The following is a 20921-nucleotide window of genomic DNA, read 5'->3' on the forward strand; positions in this document are numbered from 1 at the left end:
CCATCCTTGGAGACATTCAGGGTGAGGCTGAAGGGGCTTTGAGCACCCTGCTCTAGCTGTATATGTCCCTGTTCACTGTGAGGGAGTTGGACTAGATGGCCTTTAAGGGTTCCTTCCAACTCAAACAATTCCATGATTCTCTGTGATTCTATGAAAATTCTCATAATTTGGAAACATGGTTATCCAGCTCTTGTATTCAGTAGAGTCAAAATGCTGCAAATCTCTACTGCAAAATATGGCAGTGTCATAAAACTAACTTTAACATGTAAAGCTGTACTTGTAAGGAGAATTAATTTATCGACCTATGCTGCAATGGCACAGCACACATTCACTGCACTACATCTGCAGCCATGCAGGTTTTATCCCCAATCCTTTGGCTCAGCCAATATTTGGGAGAAAGAGGAAAGAATTGGATATATTTGATACAATCCTTATTGCTTTAGGCTGTGATGAATTGATAACAAGTGCCACATTTCTTGCTCATACACTGGCAGTTGTGAAAGTAATGCCTCTTTATTTTACGATGCTGGCTTATGACATGAAAGGTGCATGATGGCAGTGAGGCAGTAGAAGTTGAACCTTCCCACCAATATCCTGCTATGCTTTGCTGCTGTGCAATGAGTGGCAGCAGAGGGGCAGTCTGACAAAATGGCATCTGATATGGAAGTGTGTATGAAGCAAAGGTGTGTCACTGAATTCCTGCATGAAAAAAAAATTGCATCCGTTAACATTCACTGATGCTTGCTGGATGTCGATGGAGACCAAACAGACGTGAGCACAGTGAGCACACTGAGGCGGGGGGGTGGTGCCTTTCAGCAGCAAGTGACGGTGCAAATGGGGTGCAGATTGTTATGAGCATTGCATGCAGGCTCTTGTTCCTTGCTGGCGAGAACAGGCAGCCTAATGGTGGTGACTATATCGAAAGACGGCGTTTTGTCGCTGACAATTTGCTCTATCAAATAGTTCTACCGCAACAGACGGAAGCCAGTTCCTAGATTAATGCAACGTTACAGGCCCCGCAGGGTTCCCCCACGCGGGGCACGCCGGGAATGCGTCCCTCCGCAGGACTATATATCCCAGCGTGCCCCGCGGCCTCGCCCACGAGCGCAGCTTGCGTCGCTCCGGCGAGCGGCGTCACGCGCGGGGCGGCTCTCAGTGACGCAGCGCCTTGCAGCCAATGGGAGCGGGGAGAGCAAAACTGCCGGCTTTCAAATCCTCCGCCTCCGCCCGCCCCTCCCCCACCCGCTCCGGCGACAGCGACGGCGGCGTGAGGCGGCCCCGTGCCGGCGACACCTCGGCCCCTCAGCGACCCGCACCCGGCGGAGGCCCCGAGGTGAGATCGGGAGGCGTGGCGGCCGTCGGGGACCGCTGGGAGGGAGCCGTGAGGGAGCGGCGTCCCTCAGGACGTTTGTCACGACGCGGGGCCTCGTGAGGCGCGGGGACGGCTCCGCGCGTGGCCCGTGAGCCTTCGGAAACACCACCCACAGCCTCCCTCTGCGGGCCGGCAGCGTGTGGGGACGTCAAGGGGCGGAAGGCAGCGAAGGGACCTTCCGAAGGGAGGGAGTGCGAGGAGGATAACCTTGGGCTGTCAGCAGGCGCGTTTCCAGCTCCTGTTTTGTTAAGAGTGCTTAGTAACTCTGACATTTCAATATTTGTCCAAAGGTTTTCTCGTGGAAGATCTGGTGGCATAAGAGCCCTCGGGTAGGTAAGTGGTTGGGTGCGGCCGACGTGTGCGATGAAACACGCTGCAGGATGTGCTGGGGAGTTGGCGTGCTGGAATTAGGAACCTGTCACTGCTTATGAAATAGAAAGTAAAAGGAAATCTCAGGGAGAAGGAAAGGTGTGAGTGGGTCTGTCGGGTATAGGAGAACCTCATGGTAAATAGACCCTTGCTTTCATTTTGCCAACTGTATTCCGGGCTGCATCAAAAAGATCATGGCCAGCAGGGTGAGGGAGGTGATCCTGCACCTCTGCTCTGTGCTGTGAGACCTTCACCTGGAGTGCTGCGGCCAGATGGGGAGTCCTCAGTAGAAGAGAAACATGGACCTGTTGGAGTATGTCCAAAGAAGGGCCACAAAACTGATCCGAGGGATGGAATGCCTCCTTTTGGGAGAGTTGGGGCTGTTCCGCCCCGAGAAGAGAAGTTTCTGGGGAGACCCAAGAGCAGCCTTTCAGTGTCTAAAGGGAGGATATAAGCAAGAAGGGAACAGACTCTTTAGCAGGATCTGTTCTGAAAGGGTAAGTGGAGATCGTTTCAAACTGAAAGAGGAAAGGTTTAGACTAGATATAAGAATAAAGCTGTTTTTGATAAGGGTACTTGACGCACTGGCATCGGTTGCCCAGAGAGGCAGTGGATGCCCCATCCCTGGATACATGCAAAGTCAGGCTGGAAGGGCTCTGAGCATCTTGATTGAGCTGTGGCTTCTTTGCAGAGGTGTTGGACCAGATGGCTTTTAAGGGTCCCTTCTAGCGAAAGCAATTCTATGATTCAAACTGTTGGGTAATGAAGTATTATAAAGCTAAAGATTAAAGTTGGTGAACAAATTGACTGCTGGACCTTATCTAACTTCTGTTCCTTGTGGTAAAACCTTCATGGCTGGGGGACATCCTTGCATCTTCTCCTTTTTAATTGGATTGACAGAGATTGGGAGCATCCATTGCCTGTTGCACAATGTCTGTGACTTAGAATCAGTGCAGTGACTTATTTAAGCCTCTTTTTATCGTCAGCATCTACCTGAGAGGACATTCAGCCTCAAAAGATGGTGCTGATAAACCTTGGAGGTGTTTTATCTTCTATGTCCCAAATACTAAAGTTAATGAAAGCTGAAGAGAAGCTCTGCCCTGGGGAAGCTGAAAACAAATGCTTCAAAACAGCAATCCTTGGAATGGCAGCATGTGAATTTGCCATGGAAGAAGTAGCTCAGGACACAGACCTCAGTGGGTAAAGTGATGTGCACTATCTTTTGTGATAGGAAAGGGGTGATTCTTCTGGATTTCTTTGAACCCAGACAAACCGTCAACTCTGACTGTTATGTTGTGATGCTGACTAAGCTACAGGCTTGAACTTCCAGAATTGAGCCAGAGAAGAAGGCAGTCTTTTCCTTGCAGTACAATAACATCAGGACTCGTACCACTTTGAAGGCCATAAAACACATTGCCAGTCTTGACTGGACTGTTCTACCACATCCACCCTATAGTCCACTTCTGGCACCTTCTGACTTCCATCTGTTTGAGCTGATGAACAATGGACTCTGAGGGCAACGTTTTCATTTCATTTTCATTGCAGCGATGCTGTCGTAGCAGTTGTGAAGCAGTGGATCATCTCCACTGGTACAGATTTTTATGAGCATGGCACGTAGGCTCTGGTTTATCACTGGTGAAAATGCATAGCTAATGACGGTGCTTATGTTGAAAAACTGTTTTGTAGCTGAGAATTTCCTCTGTCGAATGGAGTTACTGTGTTCTTTATATCTGTTGCAGTTTCCATGGAAATAAATAGGAGGCCTTACTTTCAGAATAAGCTGTGTACAACACATATAATTTTTCAGCAGCTCTGTGGTTCTGGAACTCTGCTGAGTTAGGAGCTACTGAGGATATTGCTGAAAAGGAAGAACAGTTGTGTTTGTTCTGTCTGGGTTTGGAGAACAGGAAAAAAGCAGCACGGCATGGATTACTAAGGGATGGGCATAGAGGAGAGGGAATATTACATCTTAATTATAGAAGTGTTGTGCACAAAGACTAACATCTTGAAGTGGTCTTTTCCAGTAGCTTTAGCTAATGGTCATTTGGGAAGTGTAACAACTTCATCAAAACCCAAGTCACTTCAGTACTGGAAGAATCAGCACCGTCTGGCTGGCTTTGAAATGTTAATCTAGCTTGGTGGTTGTAAGCGAGCTATGGGGAAAACAGCAGTGACACTGAATACTCAATTAGGTATCTCAGGAAATAACACCAGCACGTTAGTGATTATAAAGATGATTGCTAATACAGATTATGTATTATAGTTTTATCTTTTTGATGGTGACCATTTGTTTTAATTGACAGCTCTTAGCACTGGGAAAGCAGAAAAATGGCATCGGAAGACATCGCTAAGCTTGCAGAGTCGCTTGCCAAAACCAAAGTGGGTGGCGGACAGTTGAGCTTCAAAGGCCAGAGCCTTAAACTCAACACAGCTGAAGATGGTAAGAGAAAAGACACATTTAGACCAACATTTCTGCTACATGAAAAAACAGTATGTTCTTCAGAGATATTATTTGATCTACTGTCTACCTTCTTTACTGGCTCTAACGGTGGTGCTTTTTATGTGCTGTAGTAATAGTGCAAAGCCACTGAAATTTGAGGAAAGAGTTTGGGTATGTCAGTGGCAGGAGAGAGACTGCAGCCTGCACCTTTGCTTTGAATAGGAGTATTCCAGAGTACAATTGTTCCACTCTGTCACATTTGCTAAACAGGCATCTATTTCTGCCAGTAAGTGGGAACTCATTCCTGTTGATGTGGCACCCATTGACATATTTTAGGCCTTTTGTCTTTGTTGATGCCTGCATTGCTAAACTATGTGCTGAATGGCAGAGGAATCAAACTTATGCAGCCGACCTCACATTTGACAAAGTAATAATAGAAATAAATCATGAAAGGGGAGAGAGGGTGGTGGATGGAGGGCATTCTGTCTAGTGACCTGACACTGTAGCTGTGTTCTCCATTGCTGTTTCAGGATTGTTTCAGATAGTGTTACTCAGATGTTCTTGCTAAGTGTAGCGTTTAGCAAATACTTCTGCCTCACTGTGTTACTGTTATTGTGATATCTAAGATGGTAATCAAAAGGCCAACTGAATACTGTGTGTTTTTTCCAGCTGAAGAAGTGATCAAACAAATTGAGGAATTTGATGGCCTGGAAGCATTGCGTCTGGAAGGCAACACAGTGGGTGTGGAGGCAGCGAAGGTTATTGCCAAAGCCTTGGAGAAGAAGTCAGAGCTCAAGGTGAGACCTTCAAGTGGGTGGTGGGGGCAGGAAAAGTTTTGTAGAAACACTGAAGGCCTATCTGCACTCTTCTTGAGTTAGCCCTAAAGCTTGTACTTTGTTCTTCCAGTGATAAGAATAACCATATAAAAATATAGCAGAACTTGGAGACTTTGGGATAGTGGGAGGAGCACTTCCTGTGTTCCTAACTGTTCCTATTCAAAAAGCTTCCAATCTTACAGCTGGGAAGCTGTACAAGAAAGAGCCTCTCTGTGGAGGCAACATCTGTAGACAAAGACCTGTGGTCACAAAACAAGTTCTAATGGCAAAGCTGGAGAATGGTCAGGTCTTCTGTGAGTGATGTTTCATACAATACCTGAATAATGAAGGAACTGATGGAGGATACGTGCCAGAAGGTTTTTCTGTGTCCAAGCCATGTTTCCCTACTATTCTTTCATCCTAATGTTAGAAGGATGCTGTGCTGCTAGAGGCACTGCTCTTTGCAGGAGAGGAGTATGAAATGTTGATTCACCCACTTGTGGCTTTTCGAGTCAATCCAGATTGTTGAGCTCCATCCCTTAGTAAAATGCACTTATGTTCCAGTCTTTCAATTTCCTACTGTTTTTTCCATTGGTAACTTTCTCAGCAGAAAAGAAGCCCAGCTCAAATGCAAGCAACAATTCTTGTATACTGTTATTTGCAATATGCATTATGGTGGCTTAATGTCCTTCCAAGAAAGCAGCTGTGGTATTAGTTGTCACTGTTCCTTAGCACAATCAAATGGCAAGGCCACAGCAGGCAACGTTAAGCTGTCCATACTAATGTAATGCATCTTGTATGTGTAAATTTCTGTATGATTGTGTCCTAAATATTTTTTTCATGGCTCCTATCTGCATGTTTCTTATTTTAGAGGTGTCATTGGAGTGACATGTTTACTGGGAGGCTAAGATCTGAGATCCCTCCTGCTTTGGTAAGTGAAAACTAGATCTGAGACTTCCGCCTCGTATAACTTATCTTCTCACCTGCCATGCTTTTTGTGGGAGTGTATTTCTGGGACTTCGTTAGTGAGGTTTTTCTCTGTATGTTAACACTAAGTGTCTCAGAATAAGTGATGTGTTTTTTAGCTCCTTCTGTATGAGCTGGAGAAGTATTTGGCCTAAAGAGATGAGACAGTTCTTGGTAACTTCCTTGCAGTTATCCTTAGCTTGCTTTGTGTGACTCCTGCTCTGGCTTTAGCTGTGGAGCTTTATTTCTCCAGGCAACTTCACAGAATATCTTCAGAACAGAATTTTTTTTGCAGCATCACTGTTTCACCTCACCACTGCAGCACTGCTGTCAGTAACAGGCAGTCCGCTCTTTCCCCTCACCCCTGTCACCCGTTTCCCTGCAGATCTCTTTGGGGGATGCACTCATCACTGCTGGAGCCCAGCTGGTGGAGCTGGATCTGAGTGACAATGCCTTTGGGCCAGATGGTGTGCGTGGCTTTGAGGCGTTGCTGAAGAGCCCTGCCTGTTACACCCTGCAGGAACTCAAGCTCAATAACTGTGGCATGGGCATTGGTGGTGGCAAGGTAAAAGTGGTCTCTTTACTGGGGATGAGGTCAGAGCCAGGACTTGATTTCAGACTTCCCTACGTAGAATCACAGAATGATTGGGTTTGGAAGGGATCTTTGGTGATCATCTAGCCCAGCTCTCCTGCTCAAAGCAACCAGACCAGCTTGCTCAGGGCTATATCTAGTCAGGTTTTGAGTATCTCAGAAGATGAAGACTTCACAGGCTCTCTGGATAATCTACCCCAGTGTTTGACAACCTTTGCAGTAAAAAAGTGTTTGGTTTGGTTGGGTTTTTTTTTTTGTTTTGTTTTTTGTATCTGTGTTTTTTTAAATGGAATTTTCTCTGCATCAGTCTGTAACATTTGTTTGACACTGCCTTCTTTACGCCGCTTTCTTCCACGGCAACCCAGTAGGCTTTCTTGGCTGCAAGTGTATGGTGCACTTCATCAGGATTCCCAATTGTTGTTTTTTTGTGTTGTTTTATTTTTCACTACTAAGCTGTTTTGCTATCGTTTGGCAACCAGTGTATACTTCTACACTGGGCTGTTTCTCCCCAGGAGCTGGAACTAGTGTTGTCCTTTGATCTTCATGAGAATCCTCCTGTCCCACTTCTCCAGTCTGTCATGATCCCTTCCCTCTGTGTTCATACTGACAAATTCCTGAAATATAATAATTTCCATGGTAGGAAAACAGGTCTGTCTTAGACTTTAGATTCCATGTCAAGAGAACTAAAATCCTTGGAGATGTGAGAAAACCAAGCCTAGCACTGAAGGGTGCCTATTTGGTGAAGCAGAAAAGCAGGACTGACTGTCATTATTACCCATTAATTTACATATTTATTAACCAAATGTTACTGGGATCGATGTATTCTACTGCAAAATCATCTCTTCTGTCCTAGGGACTTTATGTGCAGGTGTTGCAGTAGCAGTTTTCTTGTGTAACTTATTGTAGAAGCAAGTGTATTTTGTCAGTGTCTGAAGTATTACTGCTTGAGAATTGGATACACAAATCGTTTGGTGTTCACAATGAAATGGTGAGGCTGTATAAACTACTTCTGCTTCCTTTAGATATTGGCTGCTGCCCTGAAAGAATGTCACAGGAAATCAAGTGCCCAGGGCAAGCCTCTTGCTTTGAAGATATTTGTGGCTGGCAGAAATCGTCTGGAGAACGATGGTGCCACTGCACTGGCTGAAGCCTTTGGAGTAAGTATCAAACCAGCTCTTGTCAGCAAGTGGGAGCAAGGTATATTTAAGAGTTGATGGCAGAGGTAGCACATAGCACTCGCAGGGCTTGCCATGGCTTGGAAACAGTAGCTGGCTGTCAAGTCACTTGAAGTAGCAATGCTGCTGAGACTGGAATCTTCAACGGGTGTGATTAGAATGGATGGCTGAATGTTTCTGTGACTGAGTTTCCAAGCATGTAACTAGTTGCTGTGTCAAGTAGGAGAAATAGGTATCTCCTTAGTAAATTCTTGGTCCTATTCCTTCTCCTTCCTTTGTACTAATGGACGTTGTCTGGTGCTGGGATAGGTGGAGCAAGTGATTAGGTACTAGTGATTTCCTTGCTTAGTTGTTCAGTCAATTGGCAGGAGCAACCTGCTGTTTTTGCTGGCATCAGCCTGTGAGATCTCAACTTTTCTAGCTGTCTCTGATCAACTTCCACTTTCACTGGAGGAAGAGAGGTCTCTGTGGTTGGTGCCACCTACATCTCTTTGCTTTCCTCCACTGCTGCTAAAAATGTCTTCTGAGTGATAATGCATATTGTGAAATGTATTAATGATGATTTTGCAGTTTATAGGTTGCTCTTTTTTTTTTTTATGGAGGTCTTTCTGGATTGACTAACTGGTAATCATGGCAAAAGCAAGACTTAGGTACTTGAGAGGCATGTAACAAAGCAATTCAAGAGGAACTGAGACTGAATGACTATAAGAATTGGATGAATTACTGTGTTTTGTGACATGCACGTGGGACCTTGCATTGTTGGTGGGCTGTCTTTTGGTGGGCAGTTGTGGCGTTAGCTGGGTGTTGGTGAGTGGGTAGCATTGCAACTAATGTATTTTTCTTCTCTTCTGACATAGTAAATAGCTTTTATCTCAACCCATGAGTTAATATAATAAAATATAGTAGCTAACTAGTGATTTTTTTTTTTTTCTTTGTTTGAAGGTTGAACCTCAAACTGAGAACTCTTGTTTTGAGGTATCTAGAGTAGACGTACTAGCAGGGAGCTACCCATAACTTATTAGATTGCCACAAGCCATATATTTCACTCAAATTTGTGATACAATTGCTGATAAGTAATTCTGTGTAGAAGAGCTAACAGACTTCTTAATTGCAAGTAGATTTTGAGCAAAAAAGAGTGGAGTCCTATATTCTTAAGTTGAAATGTGTCTTCTAACAGCCTTTTTTGTATCTGCATCCTTTCGCAGATCATTGGGACTCTAGAAGAGGTCCATATGCCACAGAATGGAATCAACCATCCTGGCATCACAGCACTGGCCCAGGCCTTTGCTATCAATTCATTGCTTAAGGTTATAAATTTGAATGACAACACCTTCACAGAGAAAGGAGCGGTGGCCATGGCAGAGGTGAGTTGTTCCAAGCGGTTGATTTGTCTTCCACCTTCCAGTCTCTTCAAATGTAGTCAGTCAGCATCAGCCTGTGGCTTGGTGCAGCCACGTACCACAATGAGGTGGGAAGGATGGCCTTCCAGAAGTGATATCACATTTGGTTTGTATGTCTGTACCATCAACTTTGTGTTGTCTTGCAGACTCTGAAAGCACTTCGGCAGGTTGAAGTGATCAACTTTGGAGACTGCCTGGTGCGTTCCAAGGGTGCTCTTGCCATTGCTGATGCTCTTAAAGAAGGACTTCATAAATTAAAGGTACTGCCTTCTGCTGTTCAGCTTTGAGTCTCTTTTGAAAATGACTTTTCTGTTACCTGGCTTCGTGTCCATTCTCCTACTGCTACTGATTACTTTAAGGTGGCTTTCTCCTCAGTGCAGCTCTGTGCCTGTAACTGAAAGCGATGAAGTTGTAGATTAGTGGCATCACCACATCCGTGTGAGACTGTTCTGTGTGAAGGTATACCAATAATCTGATTAGGTCCCACTTATGTTTTTTAAGCTGCTGGTTCAGCTTAGCAGTTGCTCTTCAGAAAGTCTAATAATGGAAGTATCTGCTTTTAGAACCCCTGAGAGTCATGAGAGCAGACTGAGATATCTCTCTTCCTGAATATCTTGTGATCTCTACATCATTTCAGTGTTGATACAGTTGTTGCCTTTTCTTGTTTTGGGGATGTATCAAAGGTTCAAACAGTTGTTTTTTTTGTTTCACCTCCTGTATCAGTATTTAAATTTCCCTGGCATTGGACTTAGGCCTTTGTGAAATGTTGTTAAGTCAGTAATATAAATGAACTAGAATCTCTAGATACACCTCTCTAGGGTCACAGCTGCACTAGGACAGACTGAACACAATTCCCATTTTTGGAAGCTTACAGATAAAACCAAAAATTCAGCACTGCTGCAGTGCTAATGTTTATCTATGTGTATGAATCTGGTACAGTAAGAATTAGGTGCCTTGTGTTGTGAGATCCTTTCCTCAAGCTTCTGCTGGTTCCACCAGAACTTATTTCTGAGTTTCCCAGGTAGGCTTAAGTAAGGATTGTAATGAGACTGTGTGAACAGTTGGAAATTAAACCCTACTCTTCCAGAGCAGAAATGGTTAAGGGAGAGTAGTATGAAGCAATAGTAACTGATTCATTGTGTTCAAGAACAACTTCCCTTCTGTTGTTAATATTAAATCTCAGGAAAGGATTGCAGAGCACTATGTGAAATGGTGGGGGATGGTGTAGTTTGTCTTTAGGAGGCTGTAACTTGAAATGTAAGTACTAAAAGGCAGATGTGCATTTCATTCAGTATAGCAGCTACCGTTCCTCAGTAAAACTTGAAGTGTGAGTTGTGTGACTGGTAGCTGGGCTCTGCTGGTGTAGAATGTGCTTAGAAACAAAAATCTTCAATTTCTGGGAGAAGGTAACACAGCAGGGCAGTCTGTGCTACCCGAGCAGACTGGACATGCTGCTGAATCCCAGGGCAGCATGAGAGGATGAGAGGAAATTAAGGAGCTAACATGCCTTTCTTCCTTTAAGTGGTTCCACAATTCCTCCTGTTGGTTCTCTAAGAAGTGCTTCTTGAGTAGGTGAAAGTCTTCAACCAGCTGATTGCTAAGGGCTGGAACAGGTGCTACCTTTTAAGGGAGCAGTCATAATAGTGTGTGGTCTTTGTGGCTGTTTAACTTAAGTGGTTGCTTTTAATGATGGTATGTTTCAAAATACTCTGTTTAAATGAGGCAGAGAAATGTCACTTCCATTTAAAAATCTGTTTTTCCTAAGGGCCTTTTCAAATTAGAATCTTTCCAGAAAGCTTGTGAGCGTGTGAAGCGTATGGGGATGATAGATATTACAGGAATTATGTAAACAAGTGGTTTTTTGCTTCTTAGGAACTGAATTTGTCCTTCTGTGAGATCAAACGAGACGCTGCTCTGTCTGTAGCTGAAGCTATTGAAGATAAGGTAGAGCTGGAGAAGCTGGATCTCAATGGTAAGTAAGCTTGCTAGGTAAAAGCACATGTAGTCTGACCCCAACTAGAAACCACTAGAAAGAGTGGTTACAGGATCACCTGTGCTGATGTTACAATATCTGGCATTTAAAAAATGGTTATGTGGGAGTAGCTGAGGTTGGGTGATGCTGGGACAGAAGTGGTTAGATTCTGAAGGCAGTCTTAAGATGTGAACTCAGGCAGTTGTTAGAGTTCAGTAGTTTCAGTACATCCCATAAGTAGAAGGATGGGAGTGATACCTGTAGCTGTTCTCAACACAACTTTTAAGAACTGTTCAGGGTGATCTTAGATACTTCAAAATTGTAAGTAAAAACTGTGCGGATCTCTACAGAGGAGTTGGAGACTTTGACCACTGTGGGCTTTTGCCTTTCGTACCCAAGTCTCTGCATTTCAGAACTGCTGGGACTAACAGCTGTTTACAGAACTAGCAGGAAGTTTCTCCAAGACTTTCTGAACAGCAGAGGCTTTTGTCTGTCTCCAAGTGTTGTGTAATGCTTCTGGAATCTGTTAAACAGCTGTTTGATTCCAATAACTGAAGTCTACATCGCCGCCTCCAAGCCTTGATGTAGAAATTACTGATATTATTTTTTAACTTAAACAGATATAGATAAGAAGCTGTAACAATGTTCCCAAGAACAAGCTTGTGTGCATCTTTTGAATGTATTCCCTTTTTCCCTGAATGCAGGTAACTGCCTGGGTGAAGAGGGGTGTGAGCAACTGCAGGAGATCCTTGAAGGCTTCAATATGGCAACTGTGCTGGGATCGTTGAGGTAAGAGGGCACCAGAATTTAAATGAGAAGTTTTCTACCAATTTTTATTAACACTTACTTTGTTTAAAGTAAGAACTGTAACATCCAACCTTAATTGCAGTTGGATGTTGGTCTGAGTGCAGTGTGGAGTGCTGTAACATAAGCAGGATAAGCCTTGTACGCTATTTTCATTGATAGAATTAATTCGGTGTCAGTTACTGACTACATTTTTTGCTTACCATTGTCAACTGGATGGCTGAAGTCTCAGGTGGCCTCCTAATGTGTTGTAGTGAAGGCGTACTTCTTGCACTGAGTCTTGAGGAGAGGCTGCTTTTTTGTTCTTGGAAAAGAAAAATTGAATACCAGCATATAGGAATTGCAAGTATGTGATTAATGGAATATGTGAACTCTCTAACTTTAGTGATGATGAAGGGGAAGAGGAGGATGAGGAGGAGGAGGAGGAGGAAGAAGAAGAAGAAGAGGAAGAGGAAGAAGAAGAGGAGGAGGTGGAACAGCAACAGCTGAAGGAAAGAGGACAGGGAGAACAGGACTCAATGACTCCTAAGAAAATAATTAGTTCACAGGTAAGTTTACTTCAGGATACGTTTGTTTACTGTCTGGAGAAGAGCTGAGGAGGATACAAGATTTAGAGAGAGTTTGCAGTGCTGGCATGAATTCACATTCCTGCGTGGACTGGCTCTGTGGTAACAGGCAGGGAGATAACATGCAGAAGGTGAAGAAAATGGGTGACTTGGCAAGCTGTTTTGTTAAAGGCTGCGTGTGCACACATGTAGTGGTACAGACTGAACAGCCATTGTGACAGATGTGGGTGGAAAAAGTCTCCCCATCTTCAGGGTGTGGTAAGAACCTTGCATGTGTGCTGCCATGCAGTCGTGCTAGAATATTGTGTCTGTTTTAACTCTAGCTTCATTCCAGCCTTGAATAGTTTTAAAGTAAAACAAATTCTGACCTGATGTGCCTTTGCAAGTCAGATCTGTGTGCCTTTGCTGTACCAATTTATTTGCTTTTAAGAGTAAACTTGAGATGGATTCTGCGTGTTTCAGGATTCAACTCCCGTGCCGTCTCCTCCTGTGGATGTTGCCACATTCCTTGCTTTCCCATCACCTGAGAAGCTGCTGCGGCTAGGGCCAAAGTGTTCTGTGCTGATAGCTCAGCAGGTAGGTGAGCCTGTGGTTTGCTGCACTTGACTCTTTCTCAGGATCATTAATCCCGAGAAGTGCTAACTTTCTCTCAGTCCTAGACTTGCTGCTTCTCCCTAGTTCTTCCCTGAGGAACCTTGTGGAAGCAGGTGGTGCATTTAATACTTGCACAGGCACCCTAGGTGTTTTACACAGAGTAACTTTGTTTCATAGTGTTGCTTATGTCTTGTAGTGTGGCCAAGGCAAAACTGATGTCAGTCAGCTGGAGGCTGTATTTCTTGTCACTGCTGTTGGCAGAGATCTAGCTTCTCTATTTGGCTTCCACTTAACTTTCTTTTTTTTCCTTGCCTTTCAGACAGATACATCTGATGTAGAGAAAGTAGTTACAGCTCTCTTAAGGATATCTTCAGTCTTCAAAGATGAAGCCCCAGTAAAAACAGCAGTGCATGAAACAACAGGTGACAATCTTTCTTCACTTAAGGATGTGATGCAGTGCAGAGCAAAGGAAGGCCTTTGCGAGCTGAGTATTCAATTGGTTGACTCTGGTAGCAGGAAACCCCAGATTACAAAGTACCAAGCTGTGACATGCTGTTGTATGGAGTGGAATTAAAGGCTTGTTCTAAATGAAAGAAGTCTTATGCTTCCAAAGTTTGATGAGGAGTGTCTCTTGTTGCTGTCTTCGTGGTCGTGTGTTGCCCTTACCTGAATCTCCTTGATGCTGTGCTATCAATAGCCAATAGTTCTGTGTCTCTCAAGATCAGGTTGTTTTTTTTGGTTGTTTTTTTTTTTTTTTTTTTTTTTTTTTCCAAGGCTGCTCATTTGAAAGTACAGGAAGTAGTCTTCCAATTTAGTTTTAAGAGAATGTAAAGAGAGATCTCTTATCTAGTGTACCTCTTTATTAGTTACAATTAGTTATTAAGGCACAGTAGGTACTGTAAAACAAGGGACTGTTTCTCTCTGTACAGCACAGAATGGGTAGGTTTGATTTATGAGTGTACTAATAGCAGCCCTTCATTTTCTCATTGAGAAACCGAAATTCCAAACAACACCTGTGCACTTTGACCACTTGCTTTCATCTTTTTTCCAAATGATGCAGCAGTACAGTTTCCCCATCCGTGAGTTACCTATCAGTACTGTGCAAAAGAAATGGATCCATTGGTTTTAAGGCCATTTAGAGTGACTTATTTGAAACAAGTGTGTGTTCCCTTAGTTAGCATTTTCTTAGTTTGGAATGCATACATTGGTGAGACGTTGGTAATACATTGGTGAGACTTAGCTATTGTCTGTAAAACAGTAAATTAATACAGAGTTAACTGGAGTGGTGTGTGGGTCCAGGCAGCCAAAAGTAGTCTGTTGGCATTTCACTGAGTGTGTGCCAGCCTTGACTACTGCCTTTTGTGAGTTGTCTCCCACAAAAAATGACGTGCAGGATGCATGCGTTGCCTGAAGCATGCTTGTGCATGTATTACCTTGACACCAGAGCTCTTCCTTACTACTCCTGCTTTGTAGGGAAAAGCAGTACCTAGTAATTGCTTTCCTTCCAGAAGAGTAACTGTGAGTTGATGAGGAGGTCCCTAGTGAATGACCTGCACTGCTCTGCAGCTGCTGTAGTGAGTTGTGTTCACCCCAAGAAACTACAACAGTCAGAAGTCAAGATTGTGCCTTTTTTACCTTGTAGACAAGAGAAGATAAAACACTGGTTTGCCCACAGCTAGCGGCAGGATATTGGTCCCAAGGAAGCCTAGGGAACAACTGAACAAAAGGAATGAGAATACAGTGAGAACTTGGCTTCAAAAGAAAGGTGAAATCTTGCTGGCCTTTACATCTCAAGCTTTTAGGTCTACTGCTCTACTTCAACTGATGACGTTTATATGTACATATGCACATGTGCTTCATAGTACAAATACACTGAGTAGAACATCTCGTGGTGCATAGGATAGAGATCAAGCTACACTTGAAACTTGGCCATAAGATTTTGTGCTATTTTTTTTTCCACTTAAACCCCGGTATCAGGCCTTATACTTACGGACCAGATCTTCTCTGTCTTGGTTTCAGAGATTCTACCTAATCCTGGGCACATTACCTCTCAAAGTTCCTTCAACAAATGGTGGATATGGTCAGCTGTGATCTTAAGTTTTTTTTTACAGGGTCCCTTACTGTATTGTTTCATGTGATGCATTTCTTTTTTAGATGCCTTGATGAAAAAAGCTTTCTCTTCCGCCACGTTTAATTCAGATGCGTTCATCACAAGACTCTTGATCCACATGGGGCTGCTGAAGGTGAGGAAGCAGGAAAGAGTTAAGTTATGGTCTGCTTAGGCTGTTGAAAACCAGTCTGGTTGGGCTTGGGGTAATTATGTTACCATGGAAACAGCTGGGTGCCTGTGCATGCCTAATGCCCAGGGACAATAGAAGTCTGCAGGGCCGGCAAAAATTGCAAGATTGCATTAGGATGAAGATGGTGTCAGCAATTTGTACCCCTTCTGTTTTCTGTGCTCTGAATTCCCAGACATCCCTTAAAGGTAGGGAGGGTCGTGCTGCTGGTCTATAGGCTCTTCCAGATGTCTAATTAAAAAACAAACAGACATACCCTTTGTCCAGGTGTCTGATGTGTAATATTGTTATTAACCATGGTCCTTTAGGGCATCTTATAGTAGCACGTCTCAAATATCCAACTTCTCATGTTTGATCAGTAGCGTTTAACTTCTCTCCACGTCACTCTAGCGTTAAATACATCTTTATATGGAATAGACCTCCTCCCAAGAGATGATGGGAGCCTGCAAACTGCATCAGAATACCTGTAGCATTACCTTCAGTGAGATACCTTGGGGAGAGGTTCTGTCTGCAGACTTCAATATTTTTGCCTACTAGGGCTGCAAGGATCATTTCTTCTCAAGACCTGGAAACTGAAAATGGAAGCTTGGGCCAAAATGATTCTAAGCTGCAGAATGTCTGTATTCTAGCAGCCTCCTCTTAATTAAGTTTATGAATCTCCTTCTGCTAATATCCAGCTCAGGGAACAGAAGGCTGTTAACATGCTGGTCACATCCTTTGTGTCCTTAAAAATCCATTTATCCCGTCCCTGTGTACATTCAAATGGGACCAAAAGTGAGCATCCCCTCTTCACAGGTCTACAGAACCCAGGATGGCTTTCTGCTCTGCAGAATGCTTGTTTTGGACACTGCCACCTACCTCTTATCCCATCCAGAAAATAACAGATGTATGGAGCACTAAGCACAGACTCGTGCTCTGGAAAAGCTGTGGCAGGAAGTCGTGTGGATAATAATGGCCTCAGTAATCAGCCAACCAGTTGTTGTCACCTGTGGGGGACTACTGATGAATTAGGCATGTGAGGAGAGGGAACAGCTTCATAACTTTCTGTCCCACATAAGTGGAAGCACGTGGGCAGCAGATATCCTTAGCACCATGAAATATAAGGTCACATACCCAGAAATGGCTGTCTTGTTCCTGTCTACAGAATGAAGAGATTAAGAGGATGGCAGTGGAAAAATGAATGAAAACGGTATGAAAGTTGGGGCATGTAGGTCAGTGTCATGTTAGGAGCAAGAAGAAATTCTGCATTGTGGTGTAAGCAGGAGGAGGAATGGTAATAACTTTACCTTATTCATGAGTGCGAGAGCAGTGCTGGGAATGGTGCATCAGGTTCTGGAGGCATCCCAACAAAGAGCTGGAGGTGGTGTAAAACTGAGCTACAGAATAATGCAAGAGAAAGGTGTGTAATTAAGGCAACTCAGTTCTTGATAAAATCAGATAGAATTCTGCAGGAGAGCACTTCGACACAGAGCCTCTGAGGTTTGGTTGTTCTGCTTGCATGTTCATTACTTCCTCTTCCCTACTGCTGATGCAATCAGTGACTGATATTTAAGTGATATGTACTAGAGTACCCTCAACGTGGTAACATTTCAGATGTTGGTGCAGGGAAGCTATAGAGTTGGCCACCTTGGTCTTGAGGAACATCATGCTTAACCTTGTGAACAGTATTTACTACCATGTATGAGAGAACCTCATTCTACAGGGAGTTCATTGCCTTGGTCATCTGCAGTGAATCGGATAAAGCAGTGACTGCCTGATGCTTGATTTCCATCTTCTTGTCCTTTTCTCAGAGCGAAGAGAAGATCAAAGCTGTCCCGAGCCTCTATGGTATTCTTATGACTTTGAACCATGTGGTCCAGCAGGATTATTTCCCTAAATCCCTGGCCCCAGTTCTCTCTGCTTTTGTCACAAAGTGAGTATTGTACTCGTCATGCCATCTTCTTTCTCCATGAGAGTTGGTGTAATGGAAGGTTAATAGCTTGCATGTAAGCTGCTCTGTTAAGGCCCACTAAGTACCTATTCTAAAATTAAGCATTAATGATTTGGCCCTCTATCTTTCTTACTCCAATACACAAGGTTTAGGTTAGCAAGTGTTAAACTTCAGGAAGAAGCAGAGGAAAACTGGCTCTGGAGCAGAGGGGAGGAATAGTCCAGCACTGTCTCAGTACTGAAAACCACCTGAAATCCATTTGGCATTTGGTGGCTGCCTGGTTCATCACAGACTGTGTGCCACGTAGGGTCAGGACAGCTTGGTGGGTTTCAGGAAAAGGCTTAAGCCTTCCTGATTTTCATTGGTGTGAGGAGTATGCAGAAGCTTGAAATCTTGTGCTGGTAAAGGGCAAAGGCCTCAAGTAGCTGTGGCTGGTACAAACCATGGGTAAGAGGGATTCAGTCAAATACTGATAGCCTTCTCTTAGCTCTGCTGGGATTAGAAGCAGGCTGTTATCAGCTGAGGATTTTTGCAGGTGGTGAGTCTGAAGCTGTGAAAGCTGATGCATAGCAGTGGCCTGTCCAGCAACCAGCCATGTTAACAGCAGTTCTAGAAAGTGAAACTGTGTAACTATGTTACTTCTGGACTACTCGTTCTCCTCTGTTTTGTAGCAGTGATGCTGTGGATAGTGCTGTCTGTTCAGAAAAATAATGAAACTGGGGTGTATGTGCTGGGAGCAGCATCCATCTTACTCTGCTGCTCTCTGTCCTTATTTTCTTTTCTGGACACAAGAGGGTGCTGTGAACCCACCTGTGCATCTGCATGATCCTTTAGGAGGAAGCAATGCACAGGGATGTCTGCCTGTCCTCTTGTCGCTCTCCAGAAGCTGTGGTGGTTTTTAGGGGGCATTTTTTAATTTTATTTTTGCAGCTCTGTGTTGTTGGATGGGATCACATTGCTGGTCTTTTTTCAATTGCCCGCCACAGAGCAACAGGCGACTGAATTCCACAGCAAGGGGGAAACTCCATGGTAGTGTTAGGGGAGGTTTGGTGTTAAGGGTGGAAGATGAGCAAGCTTGGCTGTGATCAGCACCAGCTTTTTAGTGTCTCTGCTCCCAGAAATGGGGCACTGCCTAGATGCAGTCAACCTGCGCTGTTGCAAACAGGGTTGGGTCTTCTGAACATGATGATTGAAATCCATGGAGGTTCAAGGCCAGGTTGGATGGGGCCTGGGCAGCCTGAGCTGGTGGACGGCAGCCCTGCGCATGGCACGGAGTGGGACTGGGTGGGCTTTGAGGTCCCTTCCAACCCCACCGTTCTGTGATTCAATGAATCCCTCCCTGAGACTGAAAATAAACTGCAAATTGTGTCCTGCTATGTTCCTGAAGGTGTGGGACATTAAATGGCTTTTGTGGGGACAAAAGCAGTTGACTCTTCTCCAGGATATGATCTCAGGTACTTCAGGCCAACAACAGGTTCTCTTGTCCATTTCTGAAGCCAACAGATGCTCTTAGGCTCCAGGGTTACGCTGCCTCTTTTTGAAAATGTAAAAATCCTGGAGGCTGAAGTTGGTGTTGGCTTGGTGAGAAAAGATGTGAACATAAGCAGCTTTGTCTCATGCATTTCAGGTGCCCTAAACGCAATCTGTACGGAAAATTCCATTGCAGGGAGAGAAGGGGAATTCTCTTCCCACCTACTTCCTGCTGCCAAAAATGAGGCACAGGGCTGCAGGGAGAAGCAGTCTGCTGCCCATCTTTGTACCTCTGGATATAAATTTTCTGATTCTTGGCAGCTCTCTCACTGTCTGCAATAGGGGAGAGAATTTTTACAGCATGTGCTGAAAGGGAACCAGAGAACAGGGAGAGAACTGATGGGAAAATGTGTAGGCTGTTGCACATGCAAGCCCTGCGTATTTGAGATGGTGTTTATTTGGGCACTTAGAGTTTACTACAATGCAATTTTGAAGCTTTACTATTGTAAATAATTATTTTCTTCCTACAGACCAAACCGTGCTCTCGACTCCTGTTCCTTTGCCCGCCACATGCTTTTACAAACCCTCCACCAGCTGTGAGAGGCAGAGATGTGCCTTCTCTCCCTGTAGGACTGTCCTCAGCAGAGAACTCAGAGCTGCACAATGAAATCAGATCCTGGAGCCCACGCAGATGTGCTGTCTTTTTTTTCCTTTCCTTTCTTTTGTTTTGTTTTGTTTTGTTGCCCCTGTTGGAGGTCTGTCCTTCCTTCTGCTTTCATAAACTTGGGCAAATCCTGCTGATTTATTATTATTATTTTTTTTAATATTGTTCTATTCCTCATGAAGTGACTCTCTGATCTGTGGGGCTGATGCTTACGCTCTGAGCTCAGCATGAACTGAAGAGTCTCTCTCCATTTCTGTAGCATTGGCAAGGGTGTGCCAAAATGAACACGGAGCTTGGAAGCGCTCTCATCAGGATCAACCCTTGCTGTCCATTTTATTTTATGAGACTGTGCAGGAGGACAGCTATGCTGCTGCTGCTTCTCCAGCCAGGGGCGTGCTTGACATGCCCCCTGCCAGCTGCTGCTGGCTCAGAGGAGCAGGGTCTGCTCTCCATTGATTCTTCTTTTGAGTTTATTTCTTGAAGGTGCTGTGTGGCCAATCTGTATTTTAGGGTGTTGCTCCCCCGCTACTCTGGCTTGGAGTGTCTGTGTAGTGTGGCTGACCCGGGTGGCCATTGCTTAAGGGAGCAAGCATATGTTCATTGTAATTTTTTTTTTGTCACTGCCTGTGTAGTTTTCCTTTTCCCTCTCCTTTCCTGGCTAAATAGTCTTGGTCTGGAAATGAATACAATCCATGAAGTCCATATGAAATGTGTTCCCTTTCTCCTTCAGTCTTACCTTTGGAACAGTGGGCCTGTTCACATGTTTGAAAGCTGAGCACAGGTAAGAGCACAGAATTAGGGCAATGGTGGTGTTCCTCAGGTAGGGCAGCCCTTGTTCTTGCGCAGAAGGAGTAGCAGGAGGTACCCCATACTCTACACTGAAGTTGGTTCACCTGCCTGCATGTTGGTGTCAACTGCCTGCACTCATCTTTTGGGCTTCTGAGAATCTACACCTCTCTTTAGAGTAATAAAAAGTAATAATTCCCTTCACTTGGCACTGATTGTTTTTTCCTCAGTTATAGTTGAAGGAAAGTGTTCATCCTTGCCCCAGGCCTTACATTGGCTATACTGTACAGAGTGCCAGAAGCAGGAAAGGAAATGGACTTAGCTCAGCAGCTACCATCCATGAAGTGTGGGTGTGTGGGGGGCATGCTTGTCCTATATGATGTAGGAGCTGCTGTTGTTTGCTCACATGGGTTGCAGGCAGTGCTTACAGAGAAGAAAGAGTTTGAAGCAGTGGATGGAAATGTGTGGTATGCTCCAGCTCTACGTGCATACAGTCTCTGCTTGAATTCTGCCACCCTGTGGGCCTGTTCACGGTGCCCACAACCGAGGGAAAGGGAGCACCTTCAGGTGGGCAGTGTCTGCATTACTCTGGAAACGGTTGCCTGAAGGCTAAAAGCAAGGGATATTTTCTAAACCAAAACTCTGTATCTGAGTCAGTAAAAGGAATGGAATGGAATGGAATGGAATGGAATGGAATGGAATGGAATGG

The 20921-nt window shown here is 44.3% G+C and overlaps 1 protein-coding gene across 4 annotated transcripts; it reads left to right on the plus strand.

Moving 5' to 3' along the window:
- The first annotated feature begins 1263 nt into the window (after nucleotides 1-1263).
- RANGAP1 (Ran GTPase activating protein 1) lies at nucleotides 1264-20416 on the plus strand. Of its 4 annotated transcripts, none has more exons than XM_042815934.1 (17): nucleotides 1264-1333; nucleotides 1663-1705; nucleotides 4045-4181; nucleotides 4851-4978; nucleotides 5868-5927; nucleotides 6348-6527; nucleotides 7577-7711; nucleotides 8935-9093; nucleotides 9276-9389; nucleotides 11002-11101; nucleotides 11806-11890; nucleotides 12291-12453; nucleotides 12934-13047; nucleotides 13385-13487; nucleotides 15220-15308; nucleotides 17153-17274; nucleotides 19293-20416. In XM_042815934.1, exons 3-17 carry the CDS (start codon nucleotides 4070-4072, stop codon nucleotides 19360-19362), a joined length of 1734 nt encoding a protein of 577 aa, XP_042671868.1. In that variant the 5' UTR covers nucleotides 1264-1333; nucleotides 1663-1705; nucleotides 4045-4069; the 3' UTR covers nucleotides 19363-20416. The 4 variants fall into 4 exon arrangements, with proteins under 4 accessions (XP_042671868.1, XP_042671870.1, XP_042671869.1 ...); XM_042815936.1 differs by having other exon boundaries at nucleotides 1663-1701; XM_042815935.1 differs by lacking the exon at nucleotides 1264-1333 and having other exon boundaries at nucleotides 1553-1705.
- Nucleotides 20417-20921: the final 505 nt, after the last annotated feature.

This window comes from Centrocercus urophasianus, unplaced genomic scaffold (assembly GCF_019232065.1).
Source record: "Centrocercus urophasianus isolate 14NV4802_14NV808 unplaced genomic scaffold, USGS_Curo_1.0 seq_15, whole genome shotgun sequence".
Lineage (NCBI taxonomy): Eukaryota > Metazoa > Chordata > Aves > Galliformes > Phasianidae > Centrocercus > Centrocercus urophasianus.

Bases quoted from the DNA above. Each gene is read 5' to 3' on its own strand.
- RANGAP1 (XM_042815934.1), top strand. From the start codon at position 4,070: ATGGCATCGGAAGACATCGCTAAGCTTGCAGAGTCGCTTGCCAAAACC. The intron at 4,182-4,850 runs GTAAGAGAAAAG...TGTTTTTTCCAG, and splicing joins ACTCAACACAGCTGAAGATG to CTGAAGAAGTGATCAAACAA. The intron at 12,454-12,933 runs GTAAGTTTACTT...TGCGTGTTTCAG, and splicing joins AGAAAATAATTAGTTCACAG to GATTCAACTCCCGTGCCGTC.